At 43.2% G+C, this 27,524-nt stretch overlaps 1 protein-coding gene across 1 annotated transcript; it reads left to right on the forward strand.

Moving 5' to 3' along the window:
* Window positions 1–418: 418 nt before the first annotated feature.
* On the forward strand, window positions 419–24,624 carry iqsec3b (IQ motif and Sec7 domain ArfGEF 3b; the record flags this gene model as incomplete). The annotated part of the gene is made up of 15 exons (XM_079223246.1): window positions 419–939; window positions 5,374–5,448; window positions 9,279–9,396; window positions 10,431–10,826; window positions 11,033–11,748; window positions 12,522–12,683; window positions 14,674–14,796; window positions 18,762–18,928; window positions 20,645–20,784; window positions 20,934–21,065; window positions 21,198–21,297; window positions 22,003–22,161; window positions 22,272–22,364; window positions 23,073–23,119; window positions 24,205–24,624. The coding sequence occupies 15 exons, from the start codon at window positions 419–421 to the stop codon at window positions 24,622–24,624; spliced, it is 3,369 nt and encodes a 1,122-aa protein (XP_079079372.1).
* Between the last annotated feature and the right edge of the window lie 2,900 nt (window positions 24,625–27,524).

Raw genomic sequence — 27,524 nt, forward strand, 5'->3', positions numbered from 1 at the left:
ACGTGCTTACACCAGGAACAGGAGAGTGGCTCAGATTTGAGCCTCCTTGAACAGCCTGTAGGGTGCGTGCTTGCTCTGTAGCTTTCTCGTGCATGTGCGTAATGACGCATCCGCCTGCCAGCGCCTCTCATCCCCTCCTCTCTCCTGTCACATCTGGATCTGGCTCCTCTCATCAGTACCACTCAGCGCAGTGGGAGAGAGAAGGAAAGAGAGCGAGAGAGAGGGAGGGAGGGAAACGACCGGAGAAGCGGAGGCTAGCTCGGTCGGTCCACCTTCATCCACAGCCGAGCAGAATCAAGGAGAGGAGAACGAAAGGACATCTCACCTTCTCATCCGCACTCACGGATATTTTACATCTCCTTTCCTCCATCCGTCAGTCCAGCTTCTGTTTTCTTCACCTCCTCCTGTCTTGGGTATTATGATGAGCTCCAGTCTGCTGGAAAATCCGGTGCAGGCGATTCTGTACCTGCGGGAGCTCACCACCATCGTCCAGAACCAGCAGAGTCTCATCCAGACCCAGCGCTCCCGGATAGAGGAGCTGGACCGACGGGTGGACGAGCTCATCGGCGAGAACAGGCACTTGCGGGACGTCAGGGTTCAACAGCAGCATCCTTACCAACACCACTATCACCATCACACCGACCCCAGCTGCTTTCATCAACACCACCACCCTCAGGAACCTCAGCTCAAGACCAGTGCGGGGTCTCTGCCAGACCATGTAGCGGAACCAGTAGAAGTCGAGGCGACTCCGGGGGTTCAGCCGTCACCTCTCGAACCTATAGACCCGGGGGACATGCAGCTGGTCCCGGCCGACTTGTCCACGGTTTCCCCAGTTGACAGTGACCCAGAAAACGGCGGAAGTTACCAAAGCTGCCGCTCTGTGGTTCCGATGACCCCCACACATCTTTGTCAATCCCTGGCCCTGGCAAAGAAATCAGAGTGAGTAGAGAATATGGCTATATGCATTTGTGTGTGGCAGTCCTAAAATAGTCCAATTGAGAATATAGGCTGTATGGCAAGCTTTTCAGTAGGTTTCTATGGTAATATTTTTAAAACCGCACACATCTCACATCACATCCCCTCCAGTATCGACTTATAGTATAAATCAATTTCCTTAGCCTCTCTTGTTTCCCTCATAGTTTTTGAGAAGCATCCTTTAAAAACTGTATAACGTCAAGTGTGCACGCGCACACGTGCGTGTCCTGCAGATTGAGAGGCGTTTAATTAGGCTAATGAAGAAGGAGCTTGCACATTTTCAAATTTCAGAACGTGTCGGAGGACACATACAAGGACTCTGCCAGAAGAGGAAGAGGCGGATTATTTAAATGAGACGCTGGATCACGAATACTGAATCATTACATAACAAACAGCTGTAGTAGGCCTATACATGTGCCTGTCTGTGAGCTCTCGCGTGTGTGTGTGTGTGTGTGTGTGTGTGTGTGTGTGTGTATGTGTGTGTGCTGGAAACATATAGGCTCTGCACAGCGGTCACTGCCAGCTTGAGACAGGCGCAGCCTCACTTGCGATGATGAGACATCGCGAGTGGCTGTCCACAGTGCTGCTGGTTTCTCTATTAATTACTGCACGGGATCTGTGAACTCTCACGGGACCTCTGGGCTTCTGATGTTGCTGCGTTAGATGAGGCACACGTGCACATAGTCATACACGCGCACCACACACACACACACACACACACACACACACACACACACACACACACACACACACACACACACACACACACACACACACACACACACACACACCAGCACCCCCTGCTTGGCACCAGAGCCTCATAGTACATCAGCACATCATCTAATGAGAAAAAACCCATCTTTCTCTCTTTTTCTAGTTCTGTGTGCATGTGTGTGTATGTTCAGTTCATAAGTTGTTTCCCAGCAGGAGTCCTGATTGGTCTCTCTGGGACTCCACCCCCACTGATGGGAGCAACTCAGAACAGAGGAGGAGTTGAGAGGAGAATAGGAGTGCAGAAGGGGCTACATGCCTATGGAAAAAAAGAGTTGTTGATATTGATCCTACAGTGAATGATTCACCTGCCAAACATCACATTTCCTGCTCTTGAGGTGTGTGTTTGTGTGTGCCTGTTGCTCTCACTTTGCCTGGAACCTGAGTTTACCCTCTCATACCCTGCGGCAAATTTGTTATTATTTGACAGGAATCAGTGTAACACCACTGGTTCTTAATTGAAATTAGCTTAACTGGTGAGGAAGACATAAAACAATTGTCATCATTATAAAAGCTGGAGGGAGAACACAGCAGAACCATCCACCAGTTGATCATGCAGCATAATGGGCAAGGGGTAAAATAGACGTCTTGTTCCTGCAGTTGCTGATTGTGTGTCCTTAAATGCAACCTTGCATCTTCACCTGTCCATTGATTTTAAGTCGCTCTGGATAAGACCATAGCTTAACACCTAATGTGTAGTTTTGCTTGCAAGTGAGGGGGAGCTCAGACTTTCACTTGCATTTCCACGGATTCACCTTCATGTCAATGCCTGCTGCATCCTCTCTGCAGCTGACTGGAGATCAGATCTGTTAGATCTTTCCCTGTTGCCAGTGACTTGTGTGTGTCAGCAAGTGTATATGTTACAAAACCATGTGTGTGTGTGTGTGTGTGTGTGTGTGTGCGTGCGTGCGTGCGTGCATGCGCGTGCGTGTGTGTGTGTGTGTGTGTGTGTATGGATTGTATATCTGCGTAAATGCACGTGTAGGTGCACACTTGCTTTCTTTTACACATCTTATATCTGTATTTATCCGAATTGCTGTCCAACTTAGCCCAGTTTTCTTGGCCCTGCAGATACATAACTTGTGGGCTGCGTATGGTTGGCTGTGAGTGTGCATTATGTTTAAGTCCTATGGGTTGAGAGACAGGATCCTCTTCTCTACTCATTTTATGTCTCTCTCCAGCTGAGCCTCCTATCTGCCCCACTTAGCCCATGGAGCGAACGGTAATCAGCCATTCTCAGGAGAGAGAAAGGCACAGAGCTAGAAAGAGAGAGGGATGCATGTTCAGTCGTTGTCTTTGATGGAGCCCTTGAGGTGTCTAGAGGAAGGAGCTTGTGGCTGACATTGGAGTAGGCCAGTGAAAGGGAAGGAGGTAGAAAGGGGGGGGGGATGAGAGAATAGGACAGGGAGGGGTTTCAGTACCCATAGAGCGAGACAGGTACAACAAGAGACCAAACCAGATGATATAAAGGGTGCATTTGGGGTAGCTGTCGCTTCAGTTTATCTATATCTTGCTGGCAGACAAATAGATAGGTGGGACAAGAGAGGGACACGCTGTTGCATCCTGTGGCACAGTGGAAGGTGGATACAATGTACCGGCAATCTTTTGAGTCCAAATAGAGCTGATCTTGTTTCATGTCAACCTTCCTCTTGCTTACACTCTCTACTGGATACTGGCAGATGAAAAAGTATTGTGTTTAAAGTACTCTTACAAAACAGGACAGAGGATCGGGATGGTGTGAGGGATGATGGGGCACAGAGAGAAAGACAGAGAGAGAAAGAGAGAGAGAGAGAGAGAGAGAGAAAGAGAGAGAGAGAGAGAGAGAGAGAGAGAGAGAGAACATGGCCTGACAGCAGGAGACATGTACTGTTGAAATATTCACCTGTTCTCTTTGTAAGCGTTGTTGGAGTTGTATGGCCGTAATGTGTGTGTCTCGTTCCGACAGATGGATTGACCCGTTAAGTGTGTGTGTTAGTGTGGTTGTGTGAGTGTTTGCACACGCTCAGCGTGGTCTCTTCCTCAGGGTTCATATCAGGCTGGCAAAAATAATTCAGCTCTTATTGTGAGGGTGAACATAAATTGGCTCTGCTAGTTCAGTGATTTTACGTTCTGATGTAAAGTTTATTGTTTGATCTCCCTTCTCTGTCAGCCAGGTGCACACCCAATAACACTTTGACCCCCAAAACCTACAACACAGAGAAGCTGAACTGCACATTCATGCTGCATTGATTTATAGGTCCAATTAGTTGGTACCTATATTATAAAGAGAATTTTATTAAAGAGATGCATTAATAACCAAAATGAATTCACCTCATACAAGGCAAACCTTTAAAAAATTTGAAAAAGTATTGAAATGGGTTTATTTAGAGATTTGTTTTAACCCCTGTGAGCTGGTAAACAAAGGCAAAAGCTTGATTAAAGTACTCTACATTTCGCAAGGATAATTCATTATAATAAATGAAGTCAAAAAAGGCAGATACTGCACTCAAGACCTCACCTGGGAAAAGTTCTTAAAGTTCTAAGCCCAGGCTCAAGAACCACAACAGCAGTGCTAGCACTAAATGGAGAACAAATGATTCATGGATGCACAGTATGTTTTTATGTGTGTCTGAATGTGAAATGTGAGAGGTGTTGCACAAATGGAGCAGTTTTATTCATAGAAACCAACCGTGAGGAGTGTTGATCAGAGGTATATATTTTTTTAAACATCAGCGTCCCTTTAAGTCTGTGGATTTTGCCGTGAAAAAGTAGCTTTTTATAGCTTGGACTGTCACCCCGAGCCTCGCACAGACTCTGACTGCCTGTCATTGTGGGTCTGTGTCACAAACAATATGCTGAGCTGAGCTCAGGTCAGTAGACAGAATAACATAAAATTCACTGTCAACTAAATGCTTTCAGCTCATTGTGAAATGACCCAATGTGACCTACACTCACACCCACACCTACTATACAACTTTCTTTCTTTTTAAGTCATGATTATTCTTGTTTTCATGTCACTGGTGGTGGAAGGTGTCCTGCACAGAAGGCCAAAAGGTCAATGTATGGAACAATTTAAACATTATGTGTCTTGTTTTCTTTCTATATTTTTTCTTCTTTTTTTTCACACTAAATTGCTCTCGATAAGAGCACCAGCAAGATGCTTAAAATATGAATGTAAATTTAAAATGTATGAGGGAGAAATGAGAGAGGCAAACTTAAGAAGAGACAGTGCAGGAAACATTGCTGGAGTAACCATCTGTCCAGATTGGGAATTCTGCTAAATCGCCACAGATCTGATTAATTGGATAGGAGGAGACATAGACAAGCACATCCGGATACACACATATACTCACACTCAATCTAAGCGTCCTCAGCCTTGAATTGACCTACATAGGGTATTTACCACGGGATCAGTGCCAAATTGTAAACAGAATCCATGGAAATAATCCAGAAGAGTAAAATGGGAGCCTTTTCAGTGTCTTTTGGGATGTTGGACTAAGAACGACATAAGGAGGAATATGGAAACAAGGCAAATATCCAGCAACAGCCGATAATAACTGAATGACGTGCTGTCCTTTCAATTCTGTCTGCTTTTCCTCTTTCCTCCCCCCTTTGCTTAACTATCCTCCTCTCTCGTCTGCCCTTCAGGAGCGAGACCGTGCTGCATCAGTTTTGCTGCCCCGCCCCTGAACACCCAGAGGCTGACACCATAGGCTCGTCCAGGTAAGACAGAGTCACACACCAATCACAGACACCTTTAGGCCACGATTTGTCTCTGCAGGTTTTGCTCCAACAGCATGCTCTTTCGGCCATTGAAAACTTTCTGTATACTGTACATACACACTGCATGCATGTGTGTCATCGGACTGAGTAATGTCCATACTCAGGGTTTGAATCATGCTCGTTAGTCCGTGCACAGAACTGTATGCAAGTGTGAATCGGGGTATTTGTGGACGTGGGATGCCTGGAGTTCCAGTTAAATGCACTGAAACAAGCCTATAGATCTTACAGCCTCAATAGTGATTCACATATAGGGAGAGATATAGAGGGGGGTGAAGTGTTATTGGCATTACAAAAGTGCCCATGGCAACCCAGTAATGACGCAATGGTTACCACTACCATAGTAACTGGAGAATATAACTTTGAGGATCTACTGTAGCCCTGTTTGCCGTCTCTGTGTGGGCAGCTTGTCTGTTTGTTGTATGAGTTTGTTCATATTTAGTTTTATGCGTGGTGTGTGTGAAGGCATGCCGTTTCACTTGGTGATGGTTGGATGAGCAAAGCTCAGTTGTAAAATGCTCAAAAGCTGATTTTGTCATGTTTCTCAATGATTGACTGAATTGAATGTTTTGCCCTCCTTCCTCTGGCATTTCTCCCACGGTTTAATCCTATGTACTTCTAAATCCAGTCTTTCATCCAGTAACATTATTATGTCTCTTCATCTGCTGTTATATCTTCCACCTTGTGTTGTTTGTTTCTGTATGCATCACAACTCATTATTTATCTGTCTGTTTATGTATGTCTCATCCCTCCTTATCAAGTCTCTCTCTCATTCTGTTTTTATTAATATCACCATCTGTCTGTCTGGAATCCCTCTTATTTTCTCTGATTTGATGACTTAACTATCATCATCTACACCCACATATTCCTGATTGGATGAGCTAATGGCACAGCAGCAGTGGACACCCACCTGAGATGATGAGATGTAGACGAGCCGTGCAACACGGTAGCTCATTATTATCATCACATGAAGTTGTGTGTGCCTGATGGCTGCAAACTCGCACCACCTCTACACCCTAACTGTCATCCACTGAATCCATCAGAGCATGCAAACCTCCCAAGAGATGTCACGAGATCCGCCTCTAGTCTAACCTACTGAGCCTTTTCTCTCCTGTTTGTGTTTTTCGTGCCTGGCTGTACAGGAATATAATTCTCTGAAGGACCTTGAGAGATGTGATTTGACAGATGTTCATTTCTCTTCAACCATGACATCACACATGCAGGCAGAGCAGGAGTGTGTGCTTGGTTTGCTTGTTGCTGCTATGTATGTGACCATGTGTGTGTGTGTGTGTGTGTGTGTGTGTGTCTGTGAGAGAGAGAGAGAGAGAGAGAGAGAGAGAGAGAGAGAGAGAGAATAGATGCCATATCATTATGGAGGCTTTTGCTGTCCAGATGCATTAATAGCTCAACTCTTGCTTTTAAATCCTCTAATGTATTCTAATGTACTCTAATGTATTCTGATGCTTCGCAGGGGCATGGCAGCGTTTTAATAGAGTTTTTGATAGAGACAGCCTCCAGCATGCACACACCAACACAGTCTCTCTCTCTATAAGCGTCTTTGAGCATTTTGAAAAGCGCTATATAAAATGAATGTATTATTATTATTATTATTATTATTATTATTATTATTATATCTTCCCCTCTCCCTGTTTCTATCTCCGCCACTGGTTCCACTCTCTTCCCCCTTTTTATCTCTCTATTCCTTCTCTAACTTTATCTAATTTAAAGATATGACCAAGCTTCTCTGGCCCTATCTCTGACTTTTGGTTGGGGAATGCAGAGTATTTGCTTTAACAGCAATCAAAGAAAACAAAGAGGGGCTTTAGTGATGAGCTCATTATTTAACCATGAGCAGGCTTTTTAGTCTCCCCAGTCGTGTTTAGCACTCGTCCCTTTCGTGTAAAAAATTATAACGGTAAGCATTATCTGGGTGGAAGAAAGTCCGCACAAGCACACAACATCATGCACACTCACACTCATAATTGCACACTGTTATAAAACCTCTTAGGATGTGATCATACTCAATGCTTGCATCAGGCCAGTTTGGCTGGATAAAAGGTGCTGAATGGCGGTGCTTTATATCTTTGAGAGGTGGTTTGATGCCAGAAATGTTGGACACAAGACACCTTTTTTTTGTTTAGTTTTACTAAAACAACCTTTGGGTAAAAATTAGATTTTCTGCTTTGTCATGGCAGTAATTTGCTTAGGTAAGCTATGGCTTCCACAGATTTTTTATAATGCTGTCATGAAAAAGAAAATGTTTCCATCTGTGGACATGGATTAAGAAGAGGCTGGGACGCACTGAGCCTCTGTTAAGTTCTGAGACAGATTCAGGCCGAATTCAAATGTATATTTGTTTTGCTTTTGCTTCCAGTTGCTTCTATATTATATTAATGATTGTTTATGAGTTCAATTTGTTTGATTTATTCTCCTTCTTTTTCTGCCAGTCATGTTTGTCCTGCATTTCTTCCAATGTTTTTGAATGCTTATATGCTGTTACTTTACTTGATTAGGAATATGCTTTCATACTGTAACCCTTTCAGCAGAATATAGAAAAAATGTTATATAAAAAAAAATAGTAATCCCATTTCTATGTAGGAGACTCAGAAAGTTTTACTTTTCATCACAACTTTCACTGAAATGTTCATCCAAAGTATGTCATTGCCATGGAAACACATCAGCTTCTGGAGTCTCTTACACAAAATCCGCTCTGATTTCCGTAGAAAACGTTGTTAGTGCGCTGAACACATTTGGATCTGCCAATTGTGCAGCGCACCATTTTGACTGTGTGAAGCTGACAATGCCTCACAAAGATCTCTGTGACATCAAAGCATTGCTTGTTGGGAGAGTGTAAAGTGCCCTTAAAAATGATCTCCCTCAAGGGGTCCAGTCTCAAGTTGGACCTACATGTTCAACAAAGTAGATCACACAGAAAACAAAAGTATGACACATTTGTGTATGTTTTCTCCAATTTTTTCTCCAATTTTTTTTTTTGTTGTGAAATTCTCCATCATTTCAACTCAGACGGGCATCAACAAATGAATTAATTAATTATTTAATTGAAATAATCTGAGAAGAAAAAATCTCTCCTTGACTGAACTGCTGATAATTTAGACGTGAAACCTGTGACGAGGGATCACAAGGAGATATCGCTTTGTTTTAGGCTCACACACAGAAATAGGTTGGAACCACTAGATCAGTTAATTGATAGAAAATTAATCATTAACATTTTTTTGATAATTGATTAATCGCTAAAGTAATTTACTAATGGAAAAATGCTAAATATTCACTCTTTTTGGCTTCTCAAAATTTGGGAATATGTTGTTATTTTCTGTGTTATCTCAACTTGGGCTCTGAGAAATTGTGATGAACATATTTTACAGAGTATTTGGCAATGAAGACATTGATGCTTGCAGTCCGACTATAAACTAAACTGGTTAGTTTTAGTGTGTCGGAAATAGTGAAGGAGGGAATGATTTTGGTCACAGCACAAGTTAACTTGGACAAAAAAATATAGTTTTTCCGATCTTATATCCATAATTTCACTCCTGCAACTTGCATTGGAGCCACAAATTTGACCAAACAACACTGGACACATAAACTCAGTCACCTTCGCCCCGAGCCACCTCAGCCACACATCACTCTGCGCCGGCTGCTCCCCGCATGAACCTCCTCAAACACTGCTTGGCTGATGACCTGCCACTGCAATGACGGCAGAGTTTTGAAGGTCAGGAGGGAGGACTAATAGCTTTCTGTTCCTATTTCCGTAGCAGTGGACAGATGCTGAGCCTGGAGGATGGAACATCCTCTGGTGGAGGACAGGAAGTGGAGGGGAACAAGAGAGAGGGACCGAGTGAGTACGAGATCAGCCTTGAGAATAAGAACAAACAGGTATGATTTTCTTTGATTCAAGTGTGTGTGTGTGTGTGTGTGTGGCCCGTAAGCACAAGTGAATGCGGACTCCTTGACCTGTTTTAACATAAGGATCTGTGTGAAGGATGATCATTTGACATTGTGAGACAAAATAGATTCCCTTTGAGATCTATTTCTGTCTGTTGTGTCGACATGAAAAAGAACACCAGAAATTCCACTGTCACAGCGACAGCAACGCAAAAGATGCTAGGTTGTCATGGTAACAGCTAATAACTGCTTCTGGCGGCTGGAGATGCCTTTATTTCACATACCAAATTGCTGAAGGGTCTGCTGTTGCTACTGCTATTGCTGCTGCTGCTGCTGCTGCTGTGTGAGTGTGTATGTGTGTCTCAGTATGTGCATGAGTGCACATGCACTTTTTGTGGACAGGCTTGTGTGAGCAGACACACACACACACACACACACACACACACACGCACACACACTGGCACATGTGTGGCTGTCCTCCTTTTTCTCTCTCTCTCTGTCTTTTCTTCCCTCGCCTCCGACTCCCCCTCCTTCGTCTCACTTTTGCTGGAAATATAGGAGGGCAAAATTCTGTAAGAAGCTGAGATTTTAGGCTGAGCTGCTCTGCCAACAAACGGAACAGAAATAGGCTTGTGCGGGTGTTTACTTTTCTATTCATTTTCTCAAAATCACCTTTGTCACAGCCCATCCATCCTCCTTCCCATGGCCCTTCAGCCATTATTAGCAGTTGAATGATGATAGATGATGTTTACTTTGGGTCTAATGCCATAAACCCTTAGCGGTTTTAAAAGAGTGGACAGATAAGTAAGAAGGATACTTCTAAGAAGAGAGGTGTGAGTGTGCTGACTCATGTCTCAGGCAATGCTCAAATTCGTTTGATCTTTTGTAGACATGGGCACAAAATGGCATCATGATATGTGTGCTTTGCAATCACTCTTGCAGAGTCTTCAGTGAGTTTTAGAGCCTTGTAAACATGTTTGATATTTAAACTCACCCCCGCTATAACTCTCTCCTCTTATCCCCAGATAGATGAGTTGGAGCAGAAATATGGAGGCCATCTCATAGCGAGGCGGGCAGCCCGTCGTATCCAGACGGCCTTCCGTCAGTACCAGCTCAGCAAAAACTTCCAGAAGATCCGTAACTCTCTGTCGGAGAGCAAGCTGCCCCGCCGGATCTCCTTGCGCCATCCAAGTCCTTCAGGCCGAAACCGAAACGCAGCCCAGAGACACAGTTACAGTCTGCATCCTGGAGGAGGACAGATTCCCTTGCGCTCCAAAACTCCTCCTCCTCCCCCATGTCGCTCCACCTCTCTGCCCCCTTCTCCTGCATCTGCCCCAGCAGCTAGTCATCCTCCTGCCCCAGGCCCACCTCAAAATCCTGGACAAACACTCACACAGCTGGAGGACTGCTTCTCTGACCAGGTTAGTGTTTTTATTTGATGGTTCAGCTGCCATAAGTTGAATTAGAGATGCAGACTGGTCCCAAAAAATAAATCAAGCAATAATGTTTTTATTATAGTTTTTCAGCCAAGCAAGCTCGCAGGATTGCTATAGGAATGACAAAGTGAGTCATTTGGTCATTTTTAAATTGGTTTTGAAGTGTATATTTTCTATGATCATATTTGCAGCTTCATTCCTTGGCCCAGTCAATTGATGACGCCCTTCGTGGTTGGAGCTTATCGGAAGGTGGAGACGGGAAGGGGCTACTGATGGATCCCGGGGCCCTTCGTGCAGCTGCTGAGAATGCTTGTATGCCTCGGAGTGCCAGCTCGCTGCTCATGGCCTTCAGGGATGTCACTGTTCATATCGACAGCAATAGCTCCTACACCATCTCCACCGCCACCACCACAACCACCACCTCCTTGGGCAATGCGGGCGCGGGAGACCCGGGCAGCAGGACGACTTCTGTGAGCGGGATGGCCGGAGGCAGAGATGGCCAGTTTGCAGAGGAGCCAGAGTTTCCTGCACCTCCACCCAGTGAGGAGCTGGAAATGGCTGATCTAGGATCCAGGAGGGGCTCAGCAATGCCAGCTCTAGGAGGAGGAATGGAGGGAGAAAGTGGCTCAGACAGACTTGGGTCCACATCCACTTCTACCTCCACCTCTATCTCCACCTCAGCCCAGTCGAACCAGCAACCTGCTCAGATTTACACCCAGTACCAGCAGTACCACTACACTCATCCTCAGCAGATCCCTGGGGGGGCGAGCCCAGATGCCCTGCAGGCCCTGGTCGTCTCCCTGCCCAGGGACCGCTGCCAGGATCCAGCCTCCTGTCGCTCGCCAACTCTATCCACAGACACACACCGCAAACGCCTCTACCGTATAGGACTCAACCTCTTCAATGTGTGAGTAGTGGGCCCGCAACACACACACACACACACACACACACACACACACACACACACACACACACACACACACACACACACACACACACACACACACACACACACAGCAAAATATTTCTGCACCCTCTGGCTCAGGGTTCACAGTATACTTATTATTGTTTGTGTCTAACAAATCTCCAACAGCCCTGCAAAACTGCTCTAAGCAGTTGCTCATTAGTGTTTGTGATTTTTGGGAGGAGCTGCGTGTTCAGTGCCATCTTGTGATCAACGAAAAACGAGTTAGAGAGGAGGGCGAGGGATGAAGAGTGAAAGAGAGAGAGATAGGGCAAATGCGGTTGAAGAGGAGAGGCAGTCAAGGAGGTCATGGACAATGTGTGAGCCTCTCAATGTCTATAAATAGAGCCCACGGTTGGCCTGCACGTATTATTAGTTAATACAAATGAAAGTAAATTAACTCATGTGCATCAGTGACAGTGGGCCTGATCCAGAAGTCCAGAGCTAACAGCTCTTCCGCTTGAATGCACTCTTCTGTCTCTTTCTGCTTCCTCTAACACACACACACACACACACACACACACACACACACACACACACACACACACACACACACACACACACACACACACACACACACACCCTTTCTCTTATATGCAGTGTTACACATTGTATTTCTCACACACCTATCTGCTTGAACGCACAAATACATTGCACACTTGCTGTTAAACTCTTAACACTATATGCTTTTTCTGTTGTTGGCTATCTGCGGTTAGGAACCCAGAGAGAGGCATCCACTTCCTCATCACGCGTGGTTTCGTCCCGGACACAGCCATTGGAGTGGCTCACTTCCTGCTCCAGAGGAAGGGCCTGAGCAGACAGATGATTGGAGAGTTCTTGGGGAACAGCAAACTGCAATTCAACAGAGATGTCCTTGAGTGAGTCCTGATTATTTGTACATGTACTCATCACATACAGACACATACTTGGTTGGGTTTCCTGTAATGAGTCCTGTCATCAAATTCAAATCCCTTTGAATTCCCTATTGCATCTATTCAGGTTTTATAATAATAATCTTAACTCAAGATCCATTTACTAGCAGTTTTTTTTTATCTCATACTTCCTTAGTGGAGTTTCCTCAGTTTTCATGGAGATGACTTATTTGTAACTACTGGATTTATTAATGTTGATTAGTTACTCACTTATACTTTATCGATCAGTTTGAAGCCATTCATGGAGTGAACTCTTGATTTATAATTGTACTTGCATCCAGTTGGGGGACTTTATGCTCAAACGATCAAAGTCAAAGCAGCAGAGACAGAGATATTTTGACTCTTGCTGCCTGCTGGTCAAGCTCCAACAAATGTTAGAACTCAAAAGTCTCTCTTTGTTTGACTCTTCCTGAATAGTAAACGTCCACTTCTTTCAAACTCCACACTTCTAGTTTGAAACGCAGGCTTTCTTTTACCATTTCATATTTTCCAAACCCATGCCGAGATGACCGTGATGACATCATCAGGGTTATTCTCTCAGACTTTAGAAAGCTCCCCCAGAGACACAGAAGCCATTAGCAGTTGATTTCAACATTGATTTTTGTACCTTTATCTATTTTATTTTTGTACATGTATAGTTATTGTATAATTGATTATTTATTTAAAAATGGGAAACTGAATTTGTTTCTGAACTAAATGATGCCACATACTTGACATCAAAATCTCAATTTATAGTTCTTGAGGTTTCCATCACATGACATGGTCCTCATTAACAAGTATACTTTGCTTTATTGCCACTATTTTAGAGATGTTCAAACTTTAAATTATTCTGAGCACCTCTAGGATTTATAATCCATGCTGACTTTAAAGTTACTGATCAAATTTCTTTAGGACCTTGGAAACAGCAGTTAAGATAAAAAAAAAATCCCACCCCAAGGTCCATTTAATAGCAGTTATGGAGCTTTCAATTGTATCTAAGTCTCTTCCAGGGTCATAAATTCACTTTAAATGGATGTTTTGTATGTTGGTCTTTACCACTAAAAAAAGAGAGGACATAAAAAATTAAATAAGAGACTTTGACTCTGACTTTAATGGATTCAGGTATTTTAAAATACCTAAAATAGAAATAGCTGTTGGAACCTAACCAGACATAAACACGTGATAACAAACACACACTCACAAACACACACACACACACACACACACACACACACACACACACACACACACACACACACACACACGCACACACACACTTGTCATGCAGCACTTGCATGCATAAATGCAGCACATCCATGAAAACACGCATTTACTTAATGCCTTCACACTCACCCTTTTTAATCCAACCAGTGTAGACAGAGATCCACGATAGAGAGGCTTTTTGCTGAGGTTGTTGCAGAGACTGTAGAAATAGGTCACTGCACTGAACACACACACACACACACACACACACACACACACACACACACACACATCCTCGCTTTCTTTCCCTCAGACACATAGACACACGTGCATGGACACAAACACGCAAGTGCACATAAATGCACACGCACTCCTTCCATTGCTTCCGCCTGCCCTCAGCCTTTCATGTACCTCTCTTTTGCCCCCTTGCTCTTTGCATTTCATTATTTCGCCCTCTCATCCCTTTCTTTCCTTCCCTCTTATCTCCCATCATCAGACCCTGTCTTCCCTATTGATGTTTGCACAAAGTGTGTGCGTGTGCAAACATGTTGTCTCTATGTGCGTCTTCCAGGTCAGTGGTTCTGTAATGGAGGTATGACTGTGAGAGGAAGATTTGCCATCAGCACTTGGTTATGCATAGTGTGATGCACACACACACACACACACACACACACACACACACCTTCTGATTACAGTGACACACTGTAACGAAATCCGATGTCTCTCTCCTTTCTCTCTGTCTGTCACCTAATAGTTGTGTTGTGGATGAGATGGATTTCTCCGGCATGGAGCTCGACGAAGCCCTCAGAAAGTTCCAGGCTCACGTTCGTGTTCAGGGAGAAGCACAGAAAGTGGAGAGACTCATCGAAGCCTTTAGGTGAGACTGTCAACTCGCTTACAACCAGGCTTCACTGACTAACAGGCTCTGGCTTCATTTTTTAACAGAGTTCAAAACAACAACACTCCATCACATGACTTCGCAGGGCTGGTAAGGGCACTCTGAACCTTTTGAAATGAAAAGAACGTTTGCCTTTGGCCACTTATGCAACACATGTAACCAAGCTCACATATTTTGCAATAAAATAGAAAAGTATTTTCTGATCTCATCTCGCAGCCTTAGGGTAGCACACGTACCCGGAATGGCATACTAATAGGACGACTGTGTCGTCTTTAACTGGTTCTGCCAGCTTGCTGTGGCAGGCTCTGATGTAACCAAAGCCGTGTATCATTAACAAATTAGACTGATTGTCTGTAACCTTTGACTTAACCCAGTGTTTGATTGTCAGCCAATCTGAGCTGATCTGAGCTGTAGGCAATCAGTGGAACAAAAATACATGCTCTATTTCACAACTTTCTCCCCTGGATGGTACTTTCTAGACAAATCTTCAGGCTCTCTGCATTATAGTTGTGTGTCCATTTTCCAAAATCACACTTGAATTATGTAAAAGTGGTATGTTTGGGGTTTTATCCTAAGCGGGTTTTCTGCTCATTGTGACTTGCCCTCCAGTGAGCCATCTGAAAAATACTTATTTTAATACTAAGAGGACCTTGAGAGACATACTGCAGCTTGCACACTCCCTTTGTACCTTTTAGTGGACTGTCCAGTTTTGCCTCTAACAACCTCCTGGACAGAAACAGGGTTTTAATGATGCAATTGTACCTTCTGACTGAAAGGTCTTTGAGGCAAAAACAGACAGAAGTGACCGGAAAAATAGGAGCTGCAATTGACTCCTAATCTTCTGGCTGACACTGCCCTTGAGATGTCCTGGTAACATTTAAAGATTGCCCCCACGACTAAAAATGGCCATCATTGTTTTCTGTTTCAGAGTAATTGGTTGCAATGTCGTATACATTGAATCTCCCTCTGCTGATATTATATATTAGGCCTTTTCTCAGTACTTCCCTACTGCCGTTCCCTGTCTGTGGTACTTGGCGCCAAGTCCATTGGTTCCTACTGACGACTTAAACCATTTAAGATACAGTCAGGACAGATTTTGGACAAATTTGCATTTTGATCTGATTATGGTACTAAATAAAAAGTCAGAGAATCACCAAAGTCATTCAATTCATCCTGAGGGGGACATGAATGTCTAAACAATCCAGTAGTAAATACATTTCAACCAGGACCAAAGTGGCCCTCAGATCAACATTGCCCTCACGCGAGACACCGTCTAGTGTGGCACAAATTTATATATTTTTTTATGTCCTTAAACAGCTGGGCATTGTAGTTTTTATCAAACATTACTCTGACAGAAATAAATAGCACATATGTTGAGGACTATTTTCAGCCGCGGATTAATACTCATTTCGTGCTCTGGTGAGTATTTTTAACAGCAAGAGGATGTATGTAGGATTGAGTCAAAATAAACTCCAGGTCCATCATAATGTTCATCATAATAAAGGCACATGTCACTCAGTACAAATGTGTGGCTTTTGATGTGTGGCATTGATGTGTTTTAATTGCTATAGCAGGCTGTAAATTCATAAGCAATACTTGTTAGAAGGATTTGTTGGTTTTGGTTGATGGTAAAACATAGATCATCAGCCCTATCTATTAAGGAAAGTGGGTTCTTACTATGGTCACAAAGTGGTGAGGAGAGAGAGCAAAAGGAGCAATTATGACACATCCCCTCTCTGCTTCTGATTTGAGGGCCAATCAGAACACCCAGTGAGGTCATCAGTTAATCACAACTCACTCAATCATACGTGCCAAGCCCCTGGGTGCAGATTACAAATTCATCAGTGATCTGAGACCACACTCTATGCAGCAGGGAACTGTGAGTATAGGTCAGAAAAGAGCGGGTTTTTATCGGGACAGCCAGACATCCGATGCCATGTCTGTTACGTAACACTTGTTATGTCATCTGTTTGAAGCGCGTTGTACTCTTGTCGTGAGTAGTTATTTTTTACGAAGCGGTATTTGTGCCAGCTGGCATGCAACATTCATATGCAGATATGAAGATAAGAGATCTGGAGCTAGTGTTGAAATGGTTACATAAGACGGAGATCCGTGCTTGAAAATGAAAATGCGTGAATGAAGCACAAACAAACACACACATGCATAGGCCTAACCGAAGCTTTATTTATTCACTCGAACTGTTTGCTCACATATGCACTACACATCCATGCACATGTCCATTAGCTATCACATAGACGCTCACACAGTATATCTTGCCTTGCTTTCAGTTTTTGATGAATTTGCTGCAGAATTACATCAAGATGTCAAATCGGGAGGCTCGTTTGTGCCTTTGTGTGTCTATGTGTGTGCATATTACATCTGTAGCAGTGTGTGTGCCAAGCAGGATCTATTCTCCCTCAAACAGCCACTGAACTGGGCTGCAGTCAATTGATGCCCAACAAGTACTCTGGTCTTAGATCTTGTATGGGGTCTGGGAAAAGGCTTTCTGGTTGCAGGTCTCAGATGTGGCCTCTCGCTTGCATACGCTCTGACAAGTACATAGTTCTCTGGAGCAGAGCAGCCCTCTCCATGTCTGCATCCTGCCTGGCTGCAGAGATAAAAGCCTCCCACAACTAAAATGGCCCACTGTGTAAGTGTAAGTGACAGTATGAAAGATAGGGAGGGAGCTATGGGGGAAGGAGGGGAGTTTGTGAAGCCTGTGGGCAGTGATGGAGCAAAGGAAGTCCAAATATGGCATATTTGGCTCCAATGCAGACTGGGCAGCGTTACCCCACCTAGGGCAGTGGCATTTTGTCAAATGACTCCTGTCTCCTGTCAGTCTCATGGTTTCATGGTAGAGTGCCCCTCACATCTGAATATAAGTTACAGTCAGTCAGTCTGTCTATGAGTCAGTTAGTCAGAATAAAAAATGCTTCAGCTTGTATGGTGAGACATCGGCCTTAATAAAAGCAGTCGGAATATGTCCATCTCAATGCAGGAATAAGCAACTTTTCATAATAACGGCTTTTTATAATCTCATCAATATGCACCGGTCTCTCTTAACGATGCCCTCCCTGATTTTGTTGTTCGAGCTGAGGGGATATTTTGGGAGTGCAGTTGGGCACAAAGTCATGGAGAGCGTCATTGAGTTCTGAAACATTGGCTCTGCGAGCCTGAAGATACAGGGGTGTTAAGGGATGATGCTAATTTTCAGTATGCCCTCAAATGGGATTGAAAAAATATTAGAAACACCTCTTAAGTATTAATACAATTTAACAGCATATTAGATGAATATTAAAAGCTTCATGAAGGTGTGATTTATTGTATTACTGTATTAGAGTGCATTAGTTTTAGCAAGGTGTACTTGATTAAGAGCCAACTGAGTGTGTGATTTCACTTTAGCGCTGCAGTAAAATCCCACTTTCCTAAAACATGATGCTCAGTGTATTAACATATTCACTCTGTTGATATGATTTTGTGTTGCTGTAAAGTTGGCCCGTACATGTCTGTATGTACATACTTAATAGGATCCTTATGAATAACATAATCTGGCTGGATTGGTTTATGTGATTATTTGTAACAGTACAATGGATATTATTATATTCAGTGTGGTTCGTATGTTTTTCTTTTTTGTATTATGCGCCAACCGTGTGGTAAGCTGGCAAATACTTTGCAATCCTATTGACTCTGTGCCATATTTGATTTCTTTTTATTGCACCCGAGAAAACGTGTCAGCTAGTACATGCTGTTATTCAAGTAAAAGCAATAAACCTCTCAGGATATGAAAGATATTTGAATTACTGGGATTGGTACTTGCAGTGTCTCACCTACAAAATCTCCTTTTTGGGGTCTATAATAGTGGTAGAGTGGCCTAGAATTCAGACCAAGACTTGATAGAAAAGTGTCACACTATATAACTCTGTTGTCCTATTTCCCCTCCACAGCCAGAGGTACTGTATGTGTAATCCTGATGTGGTGCAGCAGTTTCACAACCCAGACACCATCTTCATCCTGGCCTTTGCTGTGGTCCTCCTCAACACTGACATGTACTCACCGAACATCAAACCCCAGCGCAAAATGGGCCTTGATGACTTCATACGCAACCTAAGAGGTTAGTGTGTCCGAATACATGTATGAGCATGTTTGACAGAAATAACGTGTGTATTTATTTAGAGGCTGTGTGCATGTGTCATCTCAGGGAGTGTTGGGGGGTAAAATGGCTGGCTGACATGTTTCAACATTTATGTTAAGTGTTTTTATGAGAAGAGAGTTTAACATGGGTTATATATAGTAACCTAACCACATGTATAAACACATGCACATTTCAAACATTTTACTGGCGATCATGAGGAGATCCATGCAAGAAATATTCCAGAATGAAAACGGAGGACAAAAAAGATCACAGAGAAAGTAAAAGTTTTACAACAAGCACTCTCTTATCAACCTTACCATCAGTCTTTTGAGTGACAGCCTCTTCAAGTGAAATTACTCAAAGCGGCGGTGGGTGCTTGCCTCCGCTAGCTACCATCAAGAAAACCATCAGCTGTGCAGGAGGAGATTCCTGATATCGTTAACTCAGAGCTCTGCTCCAGAGACTGTGGCATTGACCCATTTAATTGAGGCTCACTTAGCATCAGATGTTCATGATATGAGCTTGAGTTTCCAGAGGCATCTCATCACCTGAGGCTCTAAACAAGGTCTCTCTCCAGCGGTTGAATGGTTACATTTATATCTACCAGAACTCAAAGAAGAGAAGTTTAACACATTCAGTGTTAGGAAAAAAAGCACTTCATTTAAAATCATTTGAAATATCGTTTTTCATGGAGTTTTAATTTGTGATCTGAAAAGGTTTCAGTGAGGATGTCTGTGTGCTGCTTCACAGCTACCAGGACAAACTGACAACACACATACAGACATAAAAGCAAATGTTCGCAGCTGCAAAACCCTCAATGAAAAACAGCTAATTACATCTATAACAAAAATATAGAAGCCCACACAGTCAGTTTCAAATTCAATGATTATTAAGTGTATTTGGATCCCTATCAACTTCGACTGTGGCTGCTACTAATCTTCCCATCTGCACAGTTAACTTTTTTAATTAACATCTGTGAATAATTCAAACATTCATAAGATACATGTTAATTGAATATGCTGTATATTGTAATAGTTTTGGCATCGTTTTGTAGTGAATTGGTCATAGTATGGATGCTATTGAAAAAAAAGTTCAATTAAAATATTTATGCATTATACACTTATAACAAATAAGTACATGGGACCAAAATCAGCGCATTTTAAATCATAATTTTCACTAATATGGAAAAAACTGAATGAAAGATAGTCAGCATGAAAACCCTAATTTAGTGATGGACCTGAAATGAACCCCAAGCTGTTAACCGCCAGAGTGGGCAGGTGAGCTAACTGTCCGTCTGCCAACACTGGGTGAACACATCCATGGGTGAAGAATACTTTGCAGGATCCTGAGTGAATGTCTGTCGAGAATCCAAAAGTAAAACTAACCTCACCACGAATGTTGTCAAACATGGCAGCTGGAATCATTTAAAAGTCAGTCAAAGATGGCATTTTTTTAAGTTAAGTTAGCATAATTAGCTAGGTAGCTACAGCTTATAAAATCATTGCGGCTGTCTGAGGTCAAGGAGCCGTTGTTTTTATATATCCATTACCGTTATCACTGTAAACTGCATGCGTTGTGCAAAAATGGAAGGCTTGAAAGGCGTAGCCACAGCATCTAGGGCGGCGGGAGGCTTTCAGATTCCTTCTAACCTTGATAGTGACCACTGCTACTTTTTCTGGACTATTGTTCCCTCAGGTGTGGATGATGGAGCTGACATCCCCAGAGAGATGGTGGCAGGCATTTATGAGAGGATCCAACAACGAGAGCTCCGCTCCAACGAAGACCACGTCACCTATGTGAGCCGCGTGGAGCAGTCTATCCTTGGCCTCAAAACTGTGAGTGATATTTGTTGTTGTGTGCAAGTCTTTCCTCGGCGAGCTGTTTGTACTGTCGCCTATTTTCTTGTGCCATGTATTATTATTTTTATTTCAGCAGTCCGTCCTCTCAATCTGTCATCTCCATCTCTTTAACTTGGCCTCTGTAGATCCTCGCTGTGCCCCACAGACGTCTGGTGTGCTGCTGTCGTCTGTTTGAGGTACCTGACGCCAACAAGCCTCATAAACAGAAACTGTCCCAGCTCCAGAGAGAAGTCTTCCTCTTCAATGACCTGCTGCTGGTGAGGAACCTCTATTCAGTGACTCGCTACAATACTCTATGCAACTGAAACCACATTTTATTGCTAGTTCATACATAATCAGACATATTGTTAATTCCGCCATGTTGTGTGTGTCATGTGTCTCGACGGTAGATCCTGAAGCTGTGTCCCAAGAAGAAAAGCTCGGCCTCATACACCTTCTGTAAAGCTATGGGTCTTCTGGGAATGCAGTTTCACCTCTTCAGCAATGAATGTGAGATGCTATTTCACTCTGCTGCAGTTTGTTCTCAGTACAGTTCCACCCTCGTGCTGGAAAAATGCTGAGCTAGCTGTCATGTTTTGGTCTAGCCAGAGGATCTCTGAGCTAAGATTTCCTTTTCTATGCACAGCTTAATAATGTTTACACTCTGATTACCAACTTGAGATGTGAGACTAGCCAGTCGAAGTAGCCAGTTTAAAAGCTAATTTAATTTAAAAACAATACAAATCTGTTAAAAACCAGAGCCTGTTCAGTAGAAAAGGTTGACTGGAATTGTTCATCTCTGCATATATTTACTATACATATTAAGACAGGGATTGCCTCCACACAGCTCTCAACATGGTGACAACTGAGCCGGTGGCTAGCAGCTAGTGGTGCTAATAATCTTAAATCAATTGTTGGACACATAACAAATGTACCTGATGATGGCGCTTCATGAAGGTAGGGCTAAATGTATTTGCATACAAAGTAAAATAGAAAACTACTGATCTTCAGTACAAAATAGTTTCTAATATTTCTGCAAACCCTTAGTTGCAATCTTAAAAAATTGCTGCCAACAGAAACACATCTGGTCATTGATCTGAAGTAAAAGCTGCAATACTGACATGTTTTGAAAATCATGCATCCTTTTTTTACAGTTAACGTTGTGGTAAAAGCGCTTTCTTTTTCCCTTTGACACATTGATGGGTTTCTCTTCAGACTACGCCCATGGCATCACGATGCTGAGCCCGTTTACCTCAGAGAAGAAGCAGCTGGTGAGTTTCTGCTCCCCGAGTGGAGAAGAACTCAGGAAGTTTGCAGAGGAGCTCAGAGAGGCTATAACAGAGGTCAACGAGATGGAGCAGATACACATACAGTGTAAGTGAAGCACACACCTCAACATATACAAACAAACACACACTGCAAACAAACAAACAAACACATACTACTGTTTATGGCTGCTTTCAATCTCTTTTTTTGGGTTGTAGGGGAATTGGAGAGGCACCAAGGCATCCAGCCACATGGCATACACACCAATGGCGGGCAAGTGGACACACACACAGGACACGGCTCTCCCTCAGGTGCTAGTTTTGCTCGTGCAGCATAAAATGCAAAACACTGCATACATAACTCATAACAATGCATACACTACTCAAGGCAATGTAGAAAATAGGACAACTTAATGGAAGACGAGCGCATGAAGCCCACCACACTGAAAAATAAATGTTAAAAAGGAGTGGATGATGATCAGAGGGCATAACATTTCTATAATGGTCACATTTGTATTAATACAAGGTTAGTTAGTTCCTGCAAAACCTTCAATTTTAGATTTTGCATTTCTCTTTGTGCACAGATTTATTTGTATGGATAAAACTGACAAGCTACATGTTAAGCTACATGTTTTGAGTTTTAGAGGTGCTTGCAGATGAGTTTTGTAGCCTTTGGACAGAGCCAGGCTAGCTCTTTACTTTTTTCTTTATGCTAAGCTAGGATGCTAGCTCCAGCTCTATATTTACTAGACAGACATGAGAGAGGTGTTGATCTACTTGTTTCCCAAACTCTTAACAAACCTTTAGCTTTAGATATTGTATTCTACTTTAGACAGAACCAGGTGATATCATCTCACTCTCAGAAATAAATAAATTAAGCATATTCCCAAAATACTGAACTGTTCCTTTAAACAAATGAGTCCCCTGCATAAGGAACTATTTATCTGTTTATAACATTATATATATATATGAAGCTTAAATCTGCCTGTTGACTAACAAATGGACCTGTTACACCTACAGGCCAACAGGATGTGTACGATAAAACCGGCAACAACAACACAGTTGAGGTAAGTGCAAAAGCCACTCCTGTCTCCCTCAGGTAAGTGCCTGCTTGCCCTGCTCTGTGGGTGTGGTTTTGTATTTGTGTGTGTGTGTGTGTGTGTGTGTGTGTGTGTGTGTGTGTGTGTGTGTGTGTGTGTGTGTGTGTGTGTGTGTGTGTGTGTGTGTGTGCGTGCGCAGTTAGATAGGGACTGCGCCTCACCCAGAAAAGAAAGTTTGCTTTATGCTTTGCTTTTAAAAGAGCTCCGCCTGAGGCCCATCTCCACTGTGTAGCCACGGATGGAAAGGCCGCTGAGAGGAGTCTGCTGTAGTGGTGCTACAAACAGTCTGTTTCTGTGCCTTATGAGTGGATCAGCAGCCACTCTGCTTGCTATATAGCATCCTGTCTTTCATCAGCTGCTGCTTGCCAGCCTTACTATATAAGCCTTTGCGAGCCACCATAAGCCTGGATGGCTCCTAGAATACCATCTACAAAGCAAGACAAGCTTGATACTGTTATCAGTCTGTGGAGTGTGTGGGTGGGTGTGTGTCCCCTTTCTTTAACGAAGCGTAGTGATAGAGGAGGCTGTTTTCCTCTTTTGCATTTCTCAGTTTTATTCCTTTGCCCATTCTTTCCCCTCTCTCCTACTTCTCAGTCAGTCCTTTAGATTTGTAAGTAAGTGTGTTAGGGAGACACCCCGCCCTCGGTGTCACCTCTCTCCTCTCCTGACACTCCTTTCTGAATTTAAGCTTCACATCCTGCCACCATGTTCGCACACACACACACACACACACACACACACACACACACACACACACACACACACACACACACACACACACACACACACACACACACACACACACAATATCCAAAATGTTCCCGCCACGACCTCTCACCAAAATCTCTTCTTACTTTCTGGGTCAGTGTGTGTAAAACATGATTGAGAGAAAAATATTTGGAGTGTGTGTGTATTTTGCATGTGCTCGCTCTGCACACTACCTACCTACCTGCATGCCTGCATGCCCATGTGCGTAAAACACCAGAGGGCTGCGTAGAGGCTGCGTTCAGGCTGGTAACTCCTCATGCGTTCTCTGACTGTTCCTAAACTAGGTGTCAATTCACAACAGGCTGCAGACCTATCAACTGAGCCAGCCCAGCATTGAGTCGACACCTCTGGCCCTGGCTGCGCCACCCGCCCTGCTCAGCTCCATCCAGCCTGGAGATCTCCGGCCAGAAACACTCATCCAATGTCAGCAGATTGTTAAGGTGATTGTTGTGGACCAGAGTGGGCGAGGGCGGATGGAGGCCTTTCTCAGCCAAGGCCCGGCAACCCATCAGCTCATCCAGTCAGCCATGTCCACACCTGTGCACGTCAGAGAGGGGGATGGCCCTCAACCTCCTCTGCCGCCTCCACCTCCACCTTACAACCACCCCCACCAGTTCTGTCCCCCTGACTCACCCATGCCCTTCCACCACACCCTGCCTCTCACCCGTAGGCGCAACTCCAGCGGTTCCCGCAGCATCGTCTGAGTCGACGGCTACTCTACAAACCTTGAGGCCCAGACACAAGCCTCACACTCACATGCAGCAACAGACACATGCTGGAGCACTAGCTGACTCACTTTGAATGGTAAGATTAAAGCATTGCTAAAAACAAACAAACAGAGGAATATACTGCATGAGTCGAGAAAAAGGAAAACAAAGGAAAAGGAAATCAACAAGAATCTATTCATAGTCTTGAGTTGCGGTGTTTCTGAACATGGAGTAGTTTTGATGCCATTTCTGAAAGACAACTTTTCTTCTTTCTTTTGTCTCCAACATGTCAACCGGTAGCTGAAGGTGTTGTCTGTCTAGATATCACACTCTTAAAATATCTTGTGACTTTGCTTTTTAAATGTCACCTTTCCAACAAACGTGTCTGTGAGCTTTGACTGAAACTGAGGGGCATCGTCAGAAAAAGGAAACTCTGGCAGCGCTGAAAGGACAAGGGATCGCTTTAAATATGAAGAACAAAACTCTGTTTTGTTTTGTTCTCTTTCAAGATATTGATGTTAAGTTCACACCTCTTTGTTTGGTCCAGGTTTTCAGTGTTAGATACCGCTCTCCGTGAAGAATCATTTTAGCAGAGCTAATGTAGCTTCTCCTCACCACAATCTTTTTTCCCCTTCATCTCTGCATAATGTGAAGAAACAAGAGTACCAGCTTATTTGTTTCCTTCATCTTCTCGGGAACAGATAATCAGTGTGCGAGGCAGAAGGCCAAAAAAGAAGGTAAATTGCTCTAGCATCTCTACCCTGTCATGTGCAGTAAAGTGCAGTTAGCAAGGATGTTGCTACTCACTAAATCATCCTAAAACCACATCCTGACGACAATCATACTTTTCTGTGCTTCATTGTTGTGTGTTTTGCTAAACTTGTGTGAGAGACGATATGTTCACAATAGTGTGTGACTGCCCTGCTTATGTGGCATTTTGCTCCCACAGAGCTCAGGAGATTATTTGCTGCACTGTAACATGTAATATCTGAGTTGTACTGAGAGCAGCGTGCTTGTGCACGGTGTTCAGTCTGCTTACTCATGGGCAGCAGGGAGTAGGGCTGGTAATTAATCCAAAACAAGGCTACAATAGCCAGATGGAAGCCTTTCTCCTGCTGCACATTTACTTCTAATGGGTTACCTAGTGTGAATATTGTTGTTACCTTCATATTTAGGCAATATTTGTGTGCCCGGAAAACTCTTAGCTTCAGTTTGAAAATGTTTTTGATTTGCTCCACACAGGGTAGACCAAGGTCACCTCACAAAAACATCACTCCCCTCTCACGAATTATATTTTTCCTTGCACACCGAAAATTATATAAGCAGAGTTGCATTTCTATACTGAATGTTAATTAGGGGGAAAACTGAAGATGAAATCACATGAAATAATTATTGATTTCATCATCGGGTTGTCTGTCCAGTGTCGATGGTTCGAGCTTGAGCCAGTTTGTACAGCAGATTGCAAATCATCCAACTGAGACACACCAAACATGTCTTGTACCTTTTGCACCACAGAATATATTGGATATATTGTAAATAGATAATATAGATTTATTCTGAAAAAGTGATTGGTTTGCCCAGTGTGTGTATCTACGTATGTATTTGTACAGAGAAGAATCTAGTTTAAAAAAAAAAAGAATATTATAATTATTATAGCTATTATTATTATTCACATTTAATATGAGGGGGCGTCCTAAATCCTACTGCTACGAGAGACAGGAAACAGGCAGCTTTTATAGAACACACTCCAGTTACCATGGTAACACACACTGATATTAATACAGATCTGCATTCATCATGAAATTATAGTGTCATATTATAGAATAATTAGGAGACGGCTGTGTCACCTGTGTAAGGTGTGTAAAGGGCTATGCTGTATTGTTGAGTATGTGCAGTGAATCACAGGTCATGCACACATGTGCATACACAACCACACGCACACACTGACATACACACACATAGCTGCTAAAGCAACAGCAAATCCCACTCAGAATCACCTTCGAGATTGATTTCTCAAGTAAACAACCCCACTTTGTTTACTGTGAACTCTGACTGACTTGTACTATACAGCATGATCTTGTTTTTTTGTTTCTCTCATTTACAGTACACACGGGCAGTTTAATTATATGTTGTATCATTATTGTCAGGGCATGTTGGGCTGATTGATTGATCATTTTCTCCTCTTCTTCTACTTCCTTTCTGCCCGACTCCCCCACCCCCATTCCGCCTTCTCCATGGTTGTCATGGAGACGCAGCAATCTGCATCCTCACTGTCATTAATCTTTGCACCCTCACTTCTAAAAGGGAGATTTCTTAAAGATCAACTTGTTTACTAATGGAATATTTCTAATTTTTTTCTGTTCAAAGAGAATGAAAGAATAAAGTAGTTTTTACTCTCGGTCCTGAACTGTCAGTCTGTGTGTGTGTGTGTGTGTGTCTGTGTGTTGACGCTGGAATCATTTCCACAATGTCTGCATCTGTATCACTCCCGACCTCTCTAATGAATGAATGTGCTCCAGGTGTGCAGGGAGGACGGTGGAATGAAGGTGCTTATGGGAACTCAGTCTGCACAGGTGTTCCAGTGTCCTCACAGCACAGTGGGTCTGAACTCATTCATTAAAGAAGGAGAAAGCAATATTGAATCTGACTTGTACTTGTGGAATGTCGAGTTGTGTGTTGTACTGAGTCTGCATGTGTGTGTGTATGTGTGTGTAAGATTTAGATTACATAATTTTCCATGGAGGGTGAGTCTGTCCTTTAAACAATGTGACGAGCAAGTTGGTAATTTGTGATTTCATAAAGCATTGACAAAACAGCTACATTGGAGTTTTTAGGGTTAAGTATCATGGCCAGAGAAAAAAAAAATACAAGTTACTTTTATTTTTGCAAATCACTCT

This window comes from Taurulus bubalis, assembly GCF_910589615.1.
Source record: "Taurulus bubalis genome assembly, chromosome: 9".
NCBI lineage: Eukaryota > Metazoa > Chordata > Actinopteri > Perciformes > Cottidae > Taurulus > Taurulus bubalis.